Source organism: Cherax quadricarinatus, chromosome 70 (genome assembly GCF_038502225.1).
Source record: "Cherax quadricarinatus isolate ZL_2023a chromosome 70, ASM3850222v1, whole genome shotgun sequence".
Taxonomy (NCBI): Eukaryota; Metazoa; Arthropoda; class Malacostraca; order Decapoda; family Parastacidae; genus Cherax; species Cherax quadricarinatus.
In genome coordinates, this window is record NC_091361.1 from 13,174,442 (window position 1) to 13,195,370 (window position 20,929).

A 20,929-nucleotide genomic window follows, 5' to 3' on the forward strand; every position below is an offset into this window, starting at 1 on the left:
AGCAGCATACACCTTAACTGGAGTGAGTGGGCTAGCAGTCAAAATGACATCATACTTTGTGCAGGCTGCTCACGGACGCTCTGACACGAGTCAGATAGTCGTCTGCCGATAGGGCTACTGTGTCTTGACGGTGTCATTCCCTTGACGGAGTTGGAATCATAGCAGAGGTTAGTCTAAGTGTCCTCAGACTGGTTTTCTACACACAACTACATTCTGACGGTCAGGAGGTGGAGTGAAATGAATCTCAACTGGGAATCGTAATAGGTACGACTCAGGCATGGCTTCTACCAGCTGTGAGCATAAGAGCTTTCAGCACAAGGGGGCTTAGACTCTCATAAACTGATGCCTGGAATGACTAATGTCAGCTGTCAATGGTCAGAATGCGGGGTGACATGTAACACTAGGGTGTTACCGATGGTCTGGGCTCAAACCACACTGTGATCTACGCACACGTCTGGCCGCAGACCACATACAGGGTCACACGGAAAACTGCACACACCTGCACTGCACATGTGGTTACAACATGGCTTTCACTAGCAAATGATGTTTTTCTGTGCAAAAATCGATACAAAGGCATTCACGAACACGTGAGAACACTAGTAAGGAACACTGACTGAGAGGTATTAACACGTGACATACCTCTCCATCGTGTCTACAATACTAAATACAAATTGCTCACTGTGAAACTATAACCTATCGATGTGACATGTAGTGATGTCAGGCGTAATGTCGTGAGGGATGTGGAGTGACATCGCGAGGTAACATCAGGCAGACCTCCAAGGTGACGTCGGGCAGACGTCCTGGTTGATGTCGGGAAGACGTCCTGGGTGACCTCGCGAGGTGACGTCAGGCAGACATCCTGAGTGACGTCCTGGAGTGACGTCGGGCAGCATCGTGGGTAACGTCGCGAAGTGATGTCGGGGAGACATCCATGGTGACGTGGAGCAGCATCATGATGTCAGGGATGCCTTCCTCTTTGTAGTGATGCGGGCAGCAGTGGTGTTTTTCAAACCATTCATCACACAGGGAAGTGATGCGGGCAGCATGGTGACATAACGGGTGATGCCAGGCAGCAGACAACAGTATGAGGCTTTGGTAACTCACGTGGCTCTCTCCATGTGGCTTATAGATCCACGTGGCTATATCCACACGTGGCTTCGTGATCCACGTGGCTTCGAGTCACCTCGGGCACTCGGATACACAGCTCTGGCAAAAAATTCACATTGAATTCATAAAAAAACAGCGAAGGGAGAGTGAGTAGCCTAGTAGTGTTTGATAGATTACATTACCTAATAGTATACTCCATTCTCTTGAATGCTTAGTAACTCATCAAATATGCTACAAATTTGTACAACTATAAAGCCTCTTATTTGAAATACTCATTTGTACTTCATGTTGTAATTTGTTTACTGTATTTTTTTTTTTTTACCAATGAATATATCATTGCTTAGTTAATCTTAAGTTAATTTTAAGCCTGCCCACAATGCTCTGCATACAAGGGGCTTTTGGCATGTACACTCAACCACTGTATTTCTTTTGTACAGCTATGTATCATGTCCAAATAATAATAAGTAAATAAATGGTAGTGAGATGAATGTGGGTAGTGTATAGTGAGGGAGGATCCGGCTGCGTCCTCCGCACCCCACATACCCACAGCACAACTCACTGTTGACTTGCTGAAATATCTGTGCTGAGCTGAACAACAACAGCAGAACATACAGGTGATGCCACGAATATTTGTCAAAGAAATTCGGCAAATTTCTGCTTGGATCCTGCTGATTTGTGTCTGAATAACGAAACTTTCAGGCACTACTTCAGGACAACTCGTAGAGAGACGTATGCTTGTTGTATGGGGTAATGAAATCGTCAACATCTTCATGCTTCTTCCTTCCTCTCCAGTCAAACACAACTTGATGCGACCGCTGCTTCCACCAATATATAACTGAAAGATTACGTGGGTAATCAAGCGGTGATCAGTGATACTCTTCGGAGGCTTCTTACTTTATTTAGGTTCAAGATACACAGGCAGTATGTTCAAGTGCCGTGGGTCGACCCAGAGGGCCATGCCCGCGAGAGAGAGTGAAGTGGAGTGTTGTTGACCCCTGGATGCCTGGTCGCCAAGTGAAAGCTAGGCAGGCCTGGGTATGTCCCCCATCTCTCTTGCCCTGTGTCGTCACGGCGATTTACCTAAACCTTTCCTCGTAGGACATGCAAGCCTTTGCACTTTGTCTACATTCCTTAAGTGCTTGGCTAGATGTGGGCTCCAAACTGGTGATGCATACTCCAATATTAGCCTGATATACACGGTGTACAGGGTCCTGAACGATTCCTTATTAAGATGTCGGAATGCTGTTCTTAGGTTTGCTAGGGCGCCCGTGTGCTGCAGCAGTTATTTGGCTGATGTGCGCTTCAGGAGATGTGCCCGGTGTTATACTCACCCCAAGATCATTTTCCTTGAGTAACGTTTGTAGTCTCTCTCCCTCTAGATTGTATTCCGTCTGCAGTCTTCTGCTCCTTTCAACAATCTTCCTGACTGTACTTGGTGAGGTTGAACTACAGAAGCCAGTTTCCGGACTATGTTTGCAACCTGTGCAGATCCCTTTGTAGTTCTGACTGGTCTTCATCCGATTGAATTCTTCTCATTAACTTCACATCATCTGCAAACAGGGACTCTTCTGAGTCCATTCCTTCCGTCATGTCATTAACATATACCAGAAACAGCACCTTTCTTAGGACTAACCCCTGTGGAACCCCGCTCGTCACAGACGCCCACTCTGACACCTCGTCGTGTACCAGGACTTGCTTATGTTTTCCCGAAAGTATTCCTTTATTAATTGCCTTACCTATTATACCTGCCTGGTCCTCCAGCATTTGCACTAACCTCTTGTATGGAACTGTGTCAGAAACCTTCTTACAGTCCAAGAAAACGAAAATCTACCCCCTCCTCTCTTTTTCTTGTCTTACTGCTGTCACCCTATCATAGAACTACAATAGTTTTGTGACACAGGATTTCCCGTCCCTGGAACCGTACTGGTTGTTGTTGAATAGCTCAGTTCTTTCTAGATGCTCCACCAATTTCCTCCTGATAATCTTCTCCATGACTTTGTATACTATACATATCAGTGACACTGGTCTGTAGTTTAATGATTTGTGTCTATCTCATTTTTTTAAAAATTGGGATTACATTTGCTATTTTACATACCTCAGGTAGTCGCCCTGTATTGATAGATGTGTTGATGACTGTGTGTGTGTGTGTGTGTACTACTACTACCACTACTACTACTACTACTACTACTACTACTACTACTACTACTACTACTACTACTACTACTACTACTATTACCACCACCACCACTACTACTACTACCACTACTACTACCACTACTACTACTACTACCACTACTACTACTACTACTACTACTACTACTACCACTACTACTACTACTACTACTACCACTACTACTACTACTACCACTACTACTACTACTACTACTACCACCACCACTACCACTACCACTACTACTACCACTACTACTACTACTACTACCACTACTACTACTATTACCACTACTACTACTACTACCACTACTACTACTACCACTACTACCACTACTACCACTACTACTACTACTACTACTGCTACTACTACTACTACTACTACCACTACTACCACTACTACCAGTACTACTACTACTACTACCACCACTACTACTACTACTACTATTACTACTACCACTACTACTACTACTACTACTACTGCTACTACTACTACTACTACTACTACCACCACTACCTCTTCCTGCCTATATATAGCCGTCCTGCTCCACTTCTGGTTAGTGTGACTTTGTAAATGGTCCAAGTCGGACTGAAACGTCGTCGTAAGCTCCTCTCTTCTATGTGCGGGTTATTTGTGTAAGTTTATCACATACCTGTGATTATAATAATAATTCAATCTATAACCTTAAAAAAATTAATTCTGGGCAGGCGATGCAAAATGCCGCCAATAAAAAGTAGGGGCGCCATTGGTACACTAAGAGAAAACACCATAAGTGTCCGGGGCCCAAAACTGTTCAACAGCCTCCCATCAAGCATTAGGGGAATTGCCAATAAACCCCTGGCTGCCTTCAAGAGAGAGCTGGACAGATACCTAAAGTCAGTGCCGGATCAGCCGGGCTGTGGCTCGTACGTCGGACTGCGTGCGGCCAGCAGTAACAGCCTAGTTGATCAGGCCCTGATCCATCGGGAGGCCTGGTCATGGACCGGGCCGCGGGGGTGTTGATCCCCGGAATAACCTCCAGGTAACCTCTTAAACACATTTTTTTTTATCTTTAGCTCTGGTATATTATCTTTTTCTGTGGGACATACATTATCTTCATCTATTGAATACACTTTATCTGTTTGGATTCACTTTTTTTCTATAACTACAGGATTCACTCTAGCTGATAAGTGCACTCTAATGCAGTTAATCTGTACGATGTAATTAGTTATCTTTTAAGGATACAGTGAATTCTTATCTGAAGGACGTTTAAGTATCAGACAGAAGAGCATTTCAGAAAACAGATGCAAGTTCATGGTGGTCATAACTGTCCCAAGCAACATTACGTTTTTTTTTTTTTTTTTTTTTTTTTCTTATGAATGCGAACTGTATAGTCCTTGTGGCTTAGCGCTTCTTTTTGATTATAATAATAATTATGAATGCGAAACACGAAAATTTTCTCGACAGAATTTTGATTTATTGTGCAATAAATCTTCAGAGGTCAAACCCTGACGAAGCATAAATTTATTTCCCAATGGAAATAAGTCACTGACTTTTTTGGGTTATCCTAAATTCTCTACACATATGCTGCTATGCATGATAATCTATGTAACTGTATTTGTGAATTCCTGATTGAACTTCTGAGTGGTTCGTCTTTTATCTGGAAGGTTAAATTGTCATCATTATAAAGTTAGTCTGTGATTGTGTGTGTACTCGTCTATATGTACTCGCCTGTATGTGGTTGCAAGGGTCGAGTCTCAGTTCCTGGCCCCGCCTCTTCACTGGACGCTATTAGGCTCACACACTCCTGGCTCAGAGAGCCTTATCGTACTTATTTTTAAAGCTATTGATGGCTCCTGCCACTACAACTTTACTCTCAACGTCATTCCACTTCCTGACTATATTAAAGTTGAACAAATACTTCCTAACGTTCCTGTGACTCATCTGAGTCTTCAAATTCCAACTGTGCCTTCATGATCTTGTTTCCCATCTCTCAAATATTCTGTTCCTGTTCACAATTCTTTCACCTGTGGTTGTTTCTGATTATTGCGAAATCGCCTGTTTACTGTGATCTTATTTCAGGGTGTACAGTGTCGTGGATGACTCCTTACTCAAATGCTGCAAAGCTGTTCTTAGATTTGCCAGACGAGCATTTGCTGCAGCAGTTATTTATGTGCTGTGCGGGGACGGGTAGCAAAGACTTGCAGACTTCAGTCCCCGTCCCCCAAGCCTGTACTCCGTCGACGGCCATTTTTGTCTTTCCCTTAACTTAATAACTTTGCCATTTGTGTGTGTGTATTTGAGTGTTTGTCTTTTTTTTTGTACGAGCCTATTAATGTCTGTAAATAAAAGCGAGTTCAGGTATAGTTGTGTCCACATATATGCGTTCCTATTCTACAGTGCGTTAATATTAGTCCGTATTCTTTGTGGAGTGATTGCTAGAAATGTGTGCACCAAATATTGCCTCCACCTCTGCCTTTAGGAGTAAACCACAACAGAACGCATGTTTATCTGTCAGTGCCTGGATCAGTTACCTCAAGACACATATTTCCAGGATAGGTGACTGATGAAATCCTATATTTCGCTGTTGTAGAAACTTCTGATTTGGAAATTCCTTTGAGGTGTTATAATCTCTTTGAGGTGTATCATTTCTCTTAGATGAACTTCACCAAACACTCAGCCTCTCCTTGGGCATTTTTATTACCCCTTTCTCTCGTCATATTCTTTCAGCAGAATGAATGCAACAAAAAGAATCTTCTCCATTATCGTTTTTTTCTTTTCCATTTCCTGTCCTCTAATGTCTTTTCGAAATTTTCTATGGCTGATATTACTGCTCACTGACATTTCACCCGTTAATTAATTAACGCTCTGACATTAGATACGCACTTGAAATCCCACTTCGCATAAGTGTGTTCTGGGGTGAGTGCTCAAACTCACCTGTTTGTGGTTTCAGGGGTCGAATAACAGCTCCTGGCCCTGCATCTTCGCTGGTCGCTACTAGGTCCATTCCCTGCTCCACGAGCTTTATAGTACCTGTGTGTGTGTGTGTGTGTGTGTGTGTGTGTGTGTGTGTGTGTGTGTGTGTGTGTGTGTGTGTGTGTGTTTAGAACACTCTACCTGTCTCTCTTCTCACCTCACTTTCCGCACCTTTGTGAGCTATATTATGCAGCGCAATGCTTTCAGTAACCACTAGTTGAAAGCTTACAGAGGCCCAAAATACAGCCTAAATCTGAACTCTGTAACGCAATTTTGGTTAAGAAACAGAATAGTAATAACGGCTTTATAATATGCAAATCTGGGATAATCGGCCACAATTTCTGATTTTAATTTCAAGAAATATTTTGGTATTTATTGATCATATATGAAATAATTGTCTCAGTTTTACGTTCGAGTGTATACTGATGCATAATTTTCTGAAATGGCTCAAATCACACTCAAGAATGAACGCAAAACGTTTAGCTACAAATTAAGCGAGAAAAGGGAAAAAAAAGACCTTGGAGTAACAAGCAAAGGTATGATCATAGCCTATATGTGAGCAACAAAACTATCAAAATACCAGGTTTCATAACTACACAACTTGACAAAAACATACCAGTACCAAATATCCTCTCTCCAATGCACTTTTAAGATACCTGGAATATGCCATCCTGTTTTATTTTCCAAACTATACACAAGACGAAGATATACTGGAGAGGCTAATTGAAAGAGCTACTAGACTCGAACATTATGAATGAAGACTCGGGGATCTCCACTACTTTCCTTTTAGGAAAATAGTGGAGATTGAGAAAGGATTTCTTTCAAATCTTTAAGATACTGAATGGTATTGATGTACTCAGAAAAGCTGTTCGAAGTACTGAACGAGTCAGTAACTTGAAACATTGAAACTGCAAGGAAGAAGATGCAAGACAAATGTATGCAAAGAATTTCTTGCAAACAAAATTATAGGAAGTTGAAATAAACTACTGCTAATGTTTTCAGAGACTAGACAATACAGTCATTGAGGAACCAGCTGGGGAAACACTTGCAACTCAATTAAGAACATAAGAAAGAAGGAACACTGCAAGAGGCCTAATGACCCAAGCGGAGCAGGTCCATGATCACCCCCCCCCCCTCGGAAAAGTCCAATGACCCCCCGCCCCCGGATTAGTCCAGTGACCTAAACAGTCTGGTCACCTCCACTCAAGGAAGGAGCACGGCACCAGACCCAGCAGCACAAGCTAGTCAGGTCTAACTCACACCCACCCACACCCACTCATGTATTTATCTAACCTATTTTTAAAACTACACAACGTTTTAGCCTCAATAACTGTACTCGGGAGTTTGTTCCACTCATCCACGACTCTTACCAAACCAGTGCTTTCCTGTATCCTTCCTGAATCTGAATTTTTCCAACTTGAAACCATTGCTGCGAGTCCTGTCTTGGCTGGAAATTTTCAGCACGCTATTTACATCCCCTTTATTTATTCCTGTTTTCCATTTATACACCTCGTTCATATCCCCCCTAATTCTACGCCTTTCGAGAGAGTGCAGATTCAGGGCCCTTAGTCTATCCTCATAGGGAAGATTTCTGATACATGGGACCATCTTTGTCATCCTCTGTACGTTTTCCAGAGCATTTATATCCATTCTGTAATACGGTGACCAGAACTGAGCAGCATAGTCTAAATGAGGCCTAACCAAGGATATATAGAGTTAAAGAACAACCTGAGGACTTCTATTATTTATACTTCTAGATATGAAGCCAAGAATTCTGTTAGCTTTATTGCGAACACTAATGCACTGTTGTCTTGGTTTTAGGCTACTGCTAACCAGAACTCCTAAATCTTTTACGCAATCAGTAGTATTAAGATCTACATTACTTAGTTTATATGTGGCATGGTTATTTACCTGTCCAACATTTAGAACTTTCCATATGTCAATATTAAACTGCATCTGCCACTTTTCCGACCATTGCATCAGTCTATTCAAATCATCCTGGAGTGCTCTAGTGTCCTCATTAGAATGAACTGGACGGCCTATTTTGGTGTCATCAGCAAATTTGCTCATGTCGCTATTTATTCCCTCATCTATGTCGTTTATGTAAATTGTGAACAACAACGGGCCCAACACTGACCCCTGAGGAACACCGCTTGTGACGTGCCCCCATTCTGATTTCTCCTCATTTATGCAAACATCTTTTTCTAATGGAAGGATTTGCTAGCCTTCAACATCTACATCTTCATTATGAAAAATTAGACACAAAAAATGCCAGATTAGTTGAACTTCTACGTATTGTCTGTAATTCTACCAATATTATTACATATATAACACTTGGGTATCTTTATTATAAGGATACGAAAGTGTTGCGTATGTGTCTAATAATCTTGTCGTTTCTCTAAACCATTTATCTCTGATTTATCTCATAAATTTATCTGTCAAGATTGCTGAGTCAGACCAAATTGATTCATGTCAGAATACTTGATAATAAATTATAATAACCACCATGTTATAGGCCGCAGTAGTCTCCAAATTTTTAGTATGGAAGGGCAAATTTGAAAAGCCAAATTTAAAGGTAGACCTAATTTCGTAATGATGGATATTAACATTACACTTATAGCTAGCCCTAATTCAGTACTGAATATATGGTCACTGTCACTAACCACACAGTCACAAACGTTTAAATTCACGAGTAACATGAGTGTTCATTTAGTTTCTAACACATAGAAATTTAAATATGTATATAGAACCAATTCTAACAATGTACACATCACCCCGGTGTAGGACGTGCTACCATATGCTGCTAGGATAAACCGGCACCGACCAGAAGTGACAGGTGGTTGTAAGGTGGCGATAAGGTTTTGGTGTAAAATGGCTTTAAATATTTTGTAATTGCTGACACTGCTGTGTGGAACCTACATAAAAGTGAATTAATAATTTCATGTGAGGACCATATCATTTTTTAGAAGGGCCACATGCGACCCGAGGACAGCAGGTTGGGGGGACCCCTGGCAATAGGGTATTGCGAGGTGTTGCTCACTACATCTCTCACTCATTAAATCCATGCAATACGCACTAAAACCTTCACATACATTCAAAAGATGGTGTAATATAAAGTCAATAGATTCCTGCTGTTTATAGTATATCTTTTTTCCTTTTGTGACGGCAGTGGCCAGAGGAAGTGGAGAGAGCTTTTGCATTTGTATCATTAACTCAGACACCTAGATATTACACGATAGTCCTTGAGTAGTTGGCGGTTTTTCTCTGCACATTAGACTCGGTATTGACTTTTAAGTGCTCTGATGTCTGTTTTTTCCCATATATGCTCTCTGTCTATCTGTCTGCCTGTCTCTGTCTCTGTCTCTCTCTCGTCCCATTAATTCTGTTGAATCCTCTGTGTATTATAGCCTTGAGACTCCTTGTACACAGTCCAGTTATAATTGATTCCTTTGAGAACATGTCTTGGCTGTCTCATCAGGTGAATCATATATTTGAAAGTCAGTGTAAGAGGAGTCCACAGAAAGGGAGCTTAAACTCCAATATATATAATTTAGTCATATTTGTGGCTGGCAACCATATCACTAAACACAACCATATCTGAGTATGTTTTGTGTTTAGTGATAACAGCTGCATACATTAAGATGTCAGGAATACATCTGTGCTTTATTTGTTTATATGAAGTGTCAAGCACATGAGGGTCATTTAGAAAGGCTCGATTCTCCGTTTGTTAAAAGTAAGGCAGACGCGTATGTATGTATGTGTCAACTTTTATGATTTGTGTGCGAAAAGTATGGGTGTGTGAGTTATGTTAATTTAGGTAAGGTTTGTCAGGAAACAGAACAAGTGCCATATGATCTGCAGCTGAAGATTTTTGGTCATCTGACCGAGACCTTCCACTCGCTACTGGTCTACCCCTTTTAAAAATTATGGTTATAATTATAACCATTAAGTTGCATTAGTTGTACGAATTATGCTTCTACAAGAGTTCCCTGAACCAATTATTCCCTTCATGGTAAAGGCATATTTCTACTTAATGTTCTCTAAGTTATCCTCCCAGTCAATAGTTTGCCCAGCCATCTTGCCTTTCATCTCTTATCTTTTCCCAGTCTTTTGCTCGTGGCCTTCCTCCTGACGAGGCCTCTTTCTCCGCAGATGAGTCTGCTAACGGAGCTGCGAGAGGTGGTGCGACCTGAGGACCAGGAGAAGTTCGACGCGGCCGTCTTCCGCAGCGCCAGAGTACAGGAGAAGGTGAGGAGGAGAACCTAGGGCTCACACACACAAACTGTGACAAAGTCAACACCAGGCGGTGTGTGTGACATGGTCACTACCAGGCGGTGTCTGTGGCAAAGTCAACACTTGTGGTGTATGTCTCTTTGTCTCTCGCCCCTGTGGTGTACCGAGAGCACAGCTGTGGCGTCAGATCGTTAGTATCTCCTCTTACTGCAACGCTGAGAGACAGATCAGATTAAGCGTCTCTCTGGCAAATGAAGAGAGACGATTAAAAATGCCTCTCCGAATCTCATTCTAGTGTAAAGACTCTTGGTAGTATCCCGAAGAGGGTCACGATGCGATGTCTCTCATGCCTTGGTTCGAGATGAAGACACGGTAGTGAGTTAATTAAAGGTAGCAAGATGCTGCTTCTCGCGTAGGGTGGTATAACGAACACTCATCGCGTCTCACTTGGTCGTAGTGATTAACATGGCAACCAGTCTCTCTGAGCCACGGTGTGACTTACATGATGAATTTCTCTCACTAGGAGATGCTTATAGATGTCTCGTTCTCTAACAATGTGTGAAAAATGAGAGATACGACTATTTCTTTGCGGTGACCCAAGCAGCTGCCTCGCAAACCAATTGAAAATGGCAAAAACTATGTTACGTGGCAAAATTTAATATTAATGGAAAAAAATTATGTAATTATATTCATAAGGATGTTACACATTATTACAAATCAGTTTGCTACAATGAATAAGCTTATTAATTTAGGGCATTAAGCATATGGCGTGAAACCCATTAGAAATTTGTCTCAAGCTACACATAAACATCATACAAATTTTCACGTTGCAAATAACAAAGAAGATAAATGGATAAATTAAAAAAAAATATGGCCTAGAATATTTAAGACTAACATATATATATATATATATATATATATATATATATATATATATATATATATATATATATAAATAAATAGGCATGTATATATATATATATATATATATATATATATATATATATATATATATATATATATATATATATATATATTATAGGCATAAATGCTGTAACTCTTTGCCAGAGACAAACATTACAGATCCAATGGTGTTGTGAAGAAGCAGTTATGAGGGGATTTACGCTGACTTTAGAGTACTATAGTTGTATCTGTGTTATACACTGAGCAACGTCTTTCAAAGCCAAAACACAACACTATGCAACTCATGTACTGTGTAAACATACCCTAGAAAACACACAATACGAAGTCCTTCAGCGGTATAACTATGTAAACACGAAGGCTGTTGGCGTTGTTATATGGACTATCGGCTGCTACCTCTCTCTGCCTGTGACAGGGGTCATTCTTGGAGTTGATTCTGGGCTGTTCCTTGTTGCTAAAATATAGCACTAGGCCTACCTATATACTCTCGCACAAAGCCTCTGAACGCATACAAGAATTATCCAGATGTTGTAGTGAAGGTTAGGTGAGCTAGATTTAGTAGTATGCATGTGTGTGAGTGAGCAGGACTGCAACACTGCAAGGGGCCCTCTAGTTAGCTAAATGTTGGTTTTAATATATGCTTTATTAATAATGTAATAATTATATAAATATGTCACCAAACAAGCCAAATTCCTCTGCATATATATATATATATATATATATATATATATATATATATATATATATATATATATATATATATATATATATATATATATATATATATATATATATGTCGTGTCGAATATGTAAAACTGGTCAGTTAGCAATAACTCATTTAAAATTAATTCCTTTCTGAAATTTTTTCTTTTATACGTTTAAAGTTATATTTTTTTCATTAATGTTAATGTAAAAATTTATAATTTTGCACCAAAAGAATCTTAGAAAACTTACCTAACCTTATTATAACAAGAGCAATTTATTTTAGCCTAACCCAACTAAATATATTTTAGATTCGTTTACAATAATTTAATATTAAACACAACATTATATATATATATATATATATATATATATATATATATATATATATATATATATATATATATATATATATATATATATATATATATATATATATATATATATATATATATATATATATATATATATATATATATATATATATATATATATAATGTCATACCGAATAGGTAAAACATGCGATCTTGGCTTAAATAGCAACGCTCTTCTTGCCGAATAAGGTAAGCGAAAATTTATGCATGCAATAATTTTGGAAAAATCATTATGAACCTAACGAAAATATATATTTCATTGTATTTGTTTATTATTAAAGTATTACAAACTTATCTAAAATGTATTTAGTTGGATTAGACTAAATTAAATTGCGCTTGTTATAATAAGGTTAGGTAAATTTTCTAAGGTTCTTCTCGTACAAAATTATTAATTTATACATTAACATAAATGAAAAAAAATATATCTTTAAACGAATAAGAGAAAACCTTAGAAAGGATTTAATTTCAAAGGAGTTTCAAATCGACACCATGCCTAACCCTTCTAGGGTAGGGTAGGTGCCTGAGTCCGAGCCTTTAGCTCATAAGACTGTCATTCCCATTAGCCCCCTTGAGGCGGGGATGGCAGACCAGAGAGGCCTAGCTTGTGGCTAGGCCTGGGGACAGTTGGTCCCAAAGATGAGGAGGTACTTGTGCCTCCTCCCATGGGAGACTTAGGTCTCAGACACTCCCTAAAGAGGGAGCCAAAGCCGGGCCACCACTTGGAAAAGGCCCGGGCCGGGAGAATACCGGTGAATCTTTAATAATAATAATAAAAGGAGTTTTTGTTAATTGACCAGTGTTACCTATTCGGCACGAGACGCTGCCTCGCTGGGAGACGGATGTCGTGCCGAATAGGCAGAACTTGCGATCTTGGCTTAAATAGCAACGCTCATCTTGCCATATAGGACAAGTGAAAATTTGAGTATGCAATAATTTCGCCAAAATCATTCTGAACCTAACGAAAAAAATATATTTCACTGTGTTTGTATAGTATTAAATTACTGTAAACAAATCTAAAATATATTTAGTTGGGTTAGACTAAAATAAATTGTTCTTGTTATAATAAGGTTAGGTAAGTTTTCTAAGATTCTTTTGGTGCAAAATTATAAATTTTTACATTAACATTAATGAAAAAAGTATATCTTTAAACATATAAAAGAAAATTTCAGAAAGGACTTAATTTTAAACGAGTTCTTGCTAATTGACCAGTTTTACATATTCGGCACGACATATATATATATATATATATATATATATATATATATATATATATATATATATATATATATATATATATATATATATATATATGTCGTGCCGAATAGGCAGAACTTGCGATCTTGGCTTAAAAAGCAACGCTCATCTTGCCATATAGGACAAGTGAAAATTTGTGTATGCAATAATTTCGCCAAAATCATTCTGAACCTAACGAAAAAAATATATTTGATTGTGTTTGTTTAGTACTAAATTATTGTAAACGTATTTAAAATATATTTAGTTGGGTTAGGCTAAAATAAATTGCGCTTGTTATAATAAGGTTAAGTAAGTTTTCTAAGATTCTTTTGGTGCAAAATTAAATTTTTTTACATTAATATTAATGAAAAAAATATATCTTTAAATGTATAAGAGAAAATTTCAGAACGGACTTAATTTTAAATGAGTTCTTGCGAATTGACCAGTTTTGCATATTCGGCACGACATATATATATATATATATATATATATATATATATATATATATATATATATATATATATATATATATATATGTGTGTCTGTGTGTGTGTGTGTGTGTGTGTGTAATAAAACATACCTATTGGTAAAAAAGAATGAAAAGATGGGGTGGTAGGGGAAGTGGAATATTCAAATGGCTTCAGGAAGAAATCTAAATATTCTTCCTTGAAGACTTTTTATCCATTTCTCCGAGGCTGTGGGTCCCACAAGTGGAACACACACACACACACACACACACACACACACACACACACACACACACACACACACACACACACACACACACACACACATATATATATATATATATATATATATATATATATATATATATATATATATATATATATATATATGTGTATAATGTCGTGCCGAATATGTAAAACTGGTCAATTAGCAAGAACTCATTTAAAATTAAGTCCGTTCTGAAATTTTCTCTTGTACATTTAAAGATATATTTTTTTCATTAATATTAATGTAAAAAAATTTAATTTTGGTCCAAAAGAATCTTAGAAAACTTGCCTAACCTTATTATAACAAAAGCAATTTATTTTAGCCTAACCCAACTAACTATATTTTAGATTTGTTTACAGTAATTTAATACTTAACAAACACAGTGAAATATATTTTTTTCGTTAGGCTCAGAATGATTTTGGAGAAATTATTGCATACACAAATTTTCACTTATTCTATTTGGCAAAATGAGCGTTGCTATTTAAGCCAAGATCGCAAGTTCTGCCTATTCGGCACGACATATATATATATATATATATATATATATATATATATATATATATATATATATACGCAATACAAGCCAGGGGGAGGGGTGGAAGTCTTTAGCTCAAGTACTTTCACACTTCTCAGCTCGTCATCAGGAGCTGTGTAATGTTGCAAGGGCAGCAACAGGAGAAATAGGGTAAATTTTTCAGAGTATGGTAGCGCTGTGGCACCAGTCAACACGCTACCATTCGTCTGAGAAAACTTCCCCTCAGTGTTATTGTTACTACTCTTGCAACATTGCATAGCTCCTAATTACGCATGGAGACATGTTAAAGACCTAGAGCTGAAGATTATAAACTCCGCCGAATAAGTTAAATTGAGTAATTAGCAAGAACTCATTTAAAATAAGTCATTTTATAAATTTTCTCTTATACGTTTAAAGATATATATATTTTTTTAATTTATGATAATTTAAAAATTAAAAATTCTGTACCAAAAGAACTTTAGAAAACTTACCTATCCTTATTATAACAAGCGCAATTTAACTTAGCCTAATGTAAATAGATGTATTTTAGATAAGTTTACAATTTAATAAACAAACACAATGAAATATATTTTTTCGTTAAGTTCAGTGATTTTTGCGAAGTTATTTCATACACAATTTTTTCCTTGCAAGAAGAGCGTTGCTATTTAAGCCAGAATCGCAAGTTTTACCTATTCGGCACCAAACACACACACACACTTGTGTGTGTGTGTGTGTGTGTGTGTGTGTGTGTGTGCAAAATATCCACAGTGAAAAAATAGTGAATTTCCAAGTGCTTTCGTGATTTATCTCATTATCAATGAATAGTAAAACTAACAAGAGAGCAGAAGACTTAGCATTTCTTGAAAAACATTCATTTTTTAGTTAAAATATGCACTGACAAAGTACATTACAAAAATCTCATAATTTAGCTTTTAGCATAAAATTCAATTGCAGCAGTAATTCTGATTAAAAGTGAGAAAATCTATGAATTTTAGCTAAAAAAAAAAAAAAGAGATTTTACCTCGAATATGACCTCAGGACTCGTCCCACCGAGCGTGGGAGTGAATGAAGATCTGGTCAGGTCACATGTCTCAGGCATAACTTAAATTTCTCGCAAATTATGTTTATTACAGATGAATCTAATTTATATATCCCTGAACTAATATTCATATTGAAATCAATAATTTTTTTTTTATAAAACTTGATTCAAGTATATTTCAAGAATGGACCTGTTTGATACAACTTTCTCAGCCTTTGGAAAATCAATTGGGTGGATAAAATCTTTCACATGAGTAAACAAAGCATTAGATTCTTGAACTAAAATTATAACAACGTAAATATAGCATTAGAACTGGACAAGAATCTGATACTTTTGATTCGTGGGAGATATTTTACCGATACAATTAATTTTCCAGAGGCTGAGAAAATCGTATTAAGCAAGTACATGGTTGAAAGAAATATAACTGAATTAAATTTCATCAGAAATAGTACTGATTTCAATATGAATATTAGTTTAGGGTTATATAAATTTATTTCGCTTATAATAAATAGAATTTGCAAGGATTTTAAGCTATGCCTGGCTAGTCAAACGTAAAAAAAAAACTTATTTGACAAGTCTTCTGACCAGATCTTCACTACACTCCCACGCCCGGTGGATCGAGTCGATGGTGACGTCATAAATGAGGTGAAATCTCAGCCTTATAAATCTTTTCTTCTATTTTTTTCTCTCACTTGAAAATATTAGAAATCATGAAAGCGCCTAGAAGTTCATTATTCATTATTTTTTCGATGTTATTTTATATATATATATATATATATATATATATATATATATATATATATATATATATATATATATATATATATATATATATATATATATATATATATATATTTACAGTGTCGTGCCGAACAGGTAAAACTTGCGATTTTCGCCTAAATAGCAACACTCTGTTTGCCGAATAAGGCAATCGAAATTTTATGTATGCAATAATTTCTCAAAAATCATTCTAAACATAACAAAAAAATGGATTTCTTTGTGTTTATTATTATTATTGTAAGCTTATGTATAATATGTTAAGTTGGTTTAAGCAAAATTAAACTGCGTTTATTGTAATGAGGTTAGGTAAGTTTTCTAAGTTCTTTTTGGTACCAAATTAATTTTTACATTAACATAAATGTAAAAAAAATATGTCTTTAAACGTATAAGAGAAAATTTTAGAAAGGACTTGATTAACTGAGTTCTTGCTAACTGACCAATTTTACCTATTCGGCGCGACATATATAATATATATATATATATATATATATATATATATATATATATATATATATATATATATATGCAATAAGATTCACATCAAGGAACTGTGAAAGCGCTTGGATGTTCACTATTTTTTCACAGTGGTTATGCAGATATATATATATATATATATATATATATATATATATATATATATATATATATATATATATATATATATATATATATATATATTAGGATCTTTTTTCTCTACTCACAAAAGTTTTTCATAGACATAAGAGATACCATTATTAAATGGCCTGTTTAATTTTTTTTATTTATTTATTTATTTTTTTTTTTTTTATTTCTGAGGGAGTGTTTCTTGTCACGGGTCCAAAGCCTCGTTCCACTTCACTTTAAATCACTAGTTGATTCTGAGCCGTTTTTAATATCAATATTGTGTATCTTTCATAAAGGACAAAGTAAGGGTGATGCTTTGAATCGTTTTGGCTTCATTAAACCGTAATTTAAATTTATTGATGCGTTTTTTCACGATTTTCAATGTCAGAACGAAATATCGGAGTATCCGAATGAATAATTTTTTTCTCTTTGACATTTGCTTTCAACACAGCCTGTGTATGTTGTGTCAACACAGCCTGTATATGCTATCAACACAGCCTGTATATGCTGTGCCAACACAGCCTGAATATGCTGTATCAACACAGCCTGTATATGCTGTGCCAACACAGCCTGAATATGCTGTATCAACACAGCCTGTATATGCTGTGTCAACACAGCCTGTATATGCTGTATAAACACAGCCTGTATATACTGTGTCAACACAGCCTGTATATGCTGTGTCAACACAGCCTGTATATACTGTGTCAACACAGCCTGTATATACTGTGTCAACACAGCCTGTATATGCTGTGTCAACACAGCCTGTATATACTGTGTCAACACAGCCTGTATATACTGTGTCAACACAGCCTGTATATGCTGTGTCAACGTAGCCTGTATATGCTGTGGCTTATAAAAGTCACTTTAGAGCCGAGAACGCTCAAGCTAACATTCATAAAAAAACAAAGACACAGGCAAGCAAACAAGTGATGACAGGTTCGTAAAACTGAATCAGCTGATCGACAAGAAATGCAAATCGAGCTTCTTTTGGTAAACCCTTCCTCGAAACACTTCCTTGTAGCTTATCGTGGAACTTGCAGAATTAAAACTTCCCCAATATCCCGAAGATTAAGAATTTAAGACAGTAATTCTTGCCAATATATAGGAACTGATGGTGCTATTGAGGAAAAAAAACGGTAAATTAGTTATTTAAGAACCTGGTAAGATCTTCACCCACTCACCCTTCTCAACTTTTTCCTTTATTTCAAGATAAATTTATCGTTGGTCCTTAAATTCATAGTAATAGTGTTTGGTCCTTAAATTCATAGCAATAGTCTTTGGTCCTTAAAACTAAAGACCTTTGATCCCCAACACAAGAGTAAGGGTCTTTATTCCCTAAAATTTGAGAAACTTAAAATTCTTAGCGCACCACCGAGTAATGGTTTTCGCGTTAGCGAAAAATAGCTTTTTTTTCTCCATTATTACCGCAATCATTTTAACCTGCTAGTATGATTTGGTTGTGAGAGATGAAACTGAGGAGGAGGAGCACGAGGGGCAGGAAGGTGATGGTAATGGTATGTGGGGTGACAGAGTGACTAGGAAAGACGTCGCATGGAAAGAAAGCTTTGCGCGTACAGGCAGTATCTGTTCCCTGGGAAGACTGGAGTGGAAGGCAGTTAATGTGTTCGGTCTAGAAGGTGTTTGTCACCAGGTGTGTCGGTATGTAAAGGGCGATGAATTAGCTTCAGGGAATTGCTAGCACCTGTTGTGTGAGATGTTGGAAGGTTGGTAATACCTGTTCTTAAGGATGTGAAAATTTGATTTGGTGATTGTGTAGCCAGCATTTTTTTTTTTATCATATCGTAGATGGTGCAGCTTTGGTGATAATGTACATAGTACTTGTTGTTCATACTATTCCGAATGGCTTAACGAAACCATAAAATTTTGTTCAGACACAAACACAAGCAAACACAAAAATGCGCACACACAGTAATATTATCTTCTGGTATAAATGTTCCAATAGCATGTAGGAAGGATAGCAAAGGAGAAAGTGGAAGAATGGGAAATTGAAGGAGAAAAGAAAAATTCAGGAAAAATGCTTGAACGCAATTTGAGTAAAATGAATACTGGAGAAATAAAGTACTGGGAACAAGGCGATCTTAACGACTTAGTGGAAACGGACAAGGCAGTGTGGAGGGACGCAGTCAACTAAGTTATTATAAATGAAGACACTATTGATCTGAAGTATACAGAAGGGAGAATTCTGTAATGTTTGGACTTCCAGAGCAGTAGTCAAAGACCAAAAGTGAGTAAAAAGAAGATATAAAAGCAATAACTGAGTGTTAACAACTGCAGGTATATGAGTTACTGAAAATAACTCGCAGTTATTTCAAAATGGATCAGTAGGAAAGAGAATGACAGTATCCATTAAAAGATATTTTTACATCAACAGTAATGAGGGATCAGGTGCAGAAAAGGCTGCATTTCTAAACAAGCATCAGACATAAAAGCAAAGCTTTAATGTTGGGAGCAAAACAGAAAAAGGCAGCTAAATAAAGTCAGAAAGACTAAAATGCTCCAATCATAGAGACAAACACAGTGTACCTTCACTACTGCAGAATTACTTAACCACTCTTCTCCCTGCTACTCCTTTTCCTCCCATCACCATATTTCCTAAATTTCCTCTTGCTCGCTAACGAAAATCAAGAGTAATGACCTGTAGCCTCCCACTCTCCTTACCTTTCAGTCCACTTCTTTCGTTTATCTCGCTGCATTTTATTCCAGTCCCCAATATATTCAGCCCCATTCCTTTCCTCCCACTATCTGTTTTCTCTTCCCTTTTCCAGCTCCATGCCTTCCTCACTCCCATTGTTCCATTAAATCCATTAAATTTCCAGTCTCATTCGGGCTTCATCTGTTTACTTCCTGTCTCCATTCCTTCTGCTCCCACTCTAACCTTTTTTTTTTTTCAATGGTATGAGATGCCGACACAATGACAGCTAGACACAAATTTACTTAGTGTAGCAGCTTTATTCACAACATTTTGCCCATGCTTGGGGTTTTATCAAGTCACAGAGATTATCTGTTTGTGTCCTGATAGAGCCCAATGAATGGTCGAAAAGTTTTACGTAAAGTTTCTACGTGACTGCATTTACGTCTCACTGGTTTCCGCCTCAACACTAACAACCCTGCCGCTCTTTTTCTACACACTGCGAACCCTGACACTTTTTCCTCTCCATACCACCAACATTGAAAGCGCCACTTACAGTCCCTTTCCCTCTGATTTTTCCCCCTCCCCACTCCATCCACCAGTCTCTTCTTGAGAGTGAAACACTAATACATACAAAATATAAAAACAAAAACGGTGAGTAACAGGACAAAGTACCAGAGGAGCAGTCAACCATGATAGCCATAATAGAGACTAAACTCTTTGGAATAATAACTACTGCATTACCTCAAAGTGAGATAAAAAAGGGAAAGGAGATGTTACACCAATTATAAAGAATCATTCTCGTTTTGAGGAGTTTAGAAACTTAAGGATTAAGTGCAATGACTTAATAGAGAGAGAAATATGAAATAGGCAAGCAAAGGTAACGTGAGCACTGATTTACAACCACATCACT

The 20,929-nt window shown here is 37.2% G+C and overlaps 1 protein-coding gene across 2 annotated transcripts in view; it reads left to right on the forward strand.

Annotated features, from left to right (window-relative positions):
- Positions 1–20,929, forward strand: part of LOC128702379 (whirlin) — a 1,352,782-nt gene that overhangs the window by 1,101,062 nt on the left and 230,791 nt on the right. For both annotated transcript variants that reach the window (XM_070099896.1, XM_070099897.1), the window contains exon 8: positions 10,385–10,480. In XM_070099896.1, coding sequence (XP_069955997.1) covers positions 10,385–10,480 — 96 coding nt within the window. The remainder of the gene's footprint in view (positions 1–10,384; positions 10,481–20,929) is intronic.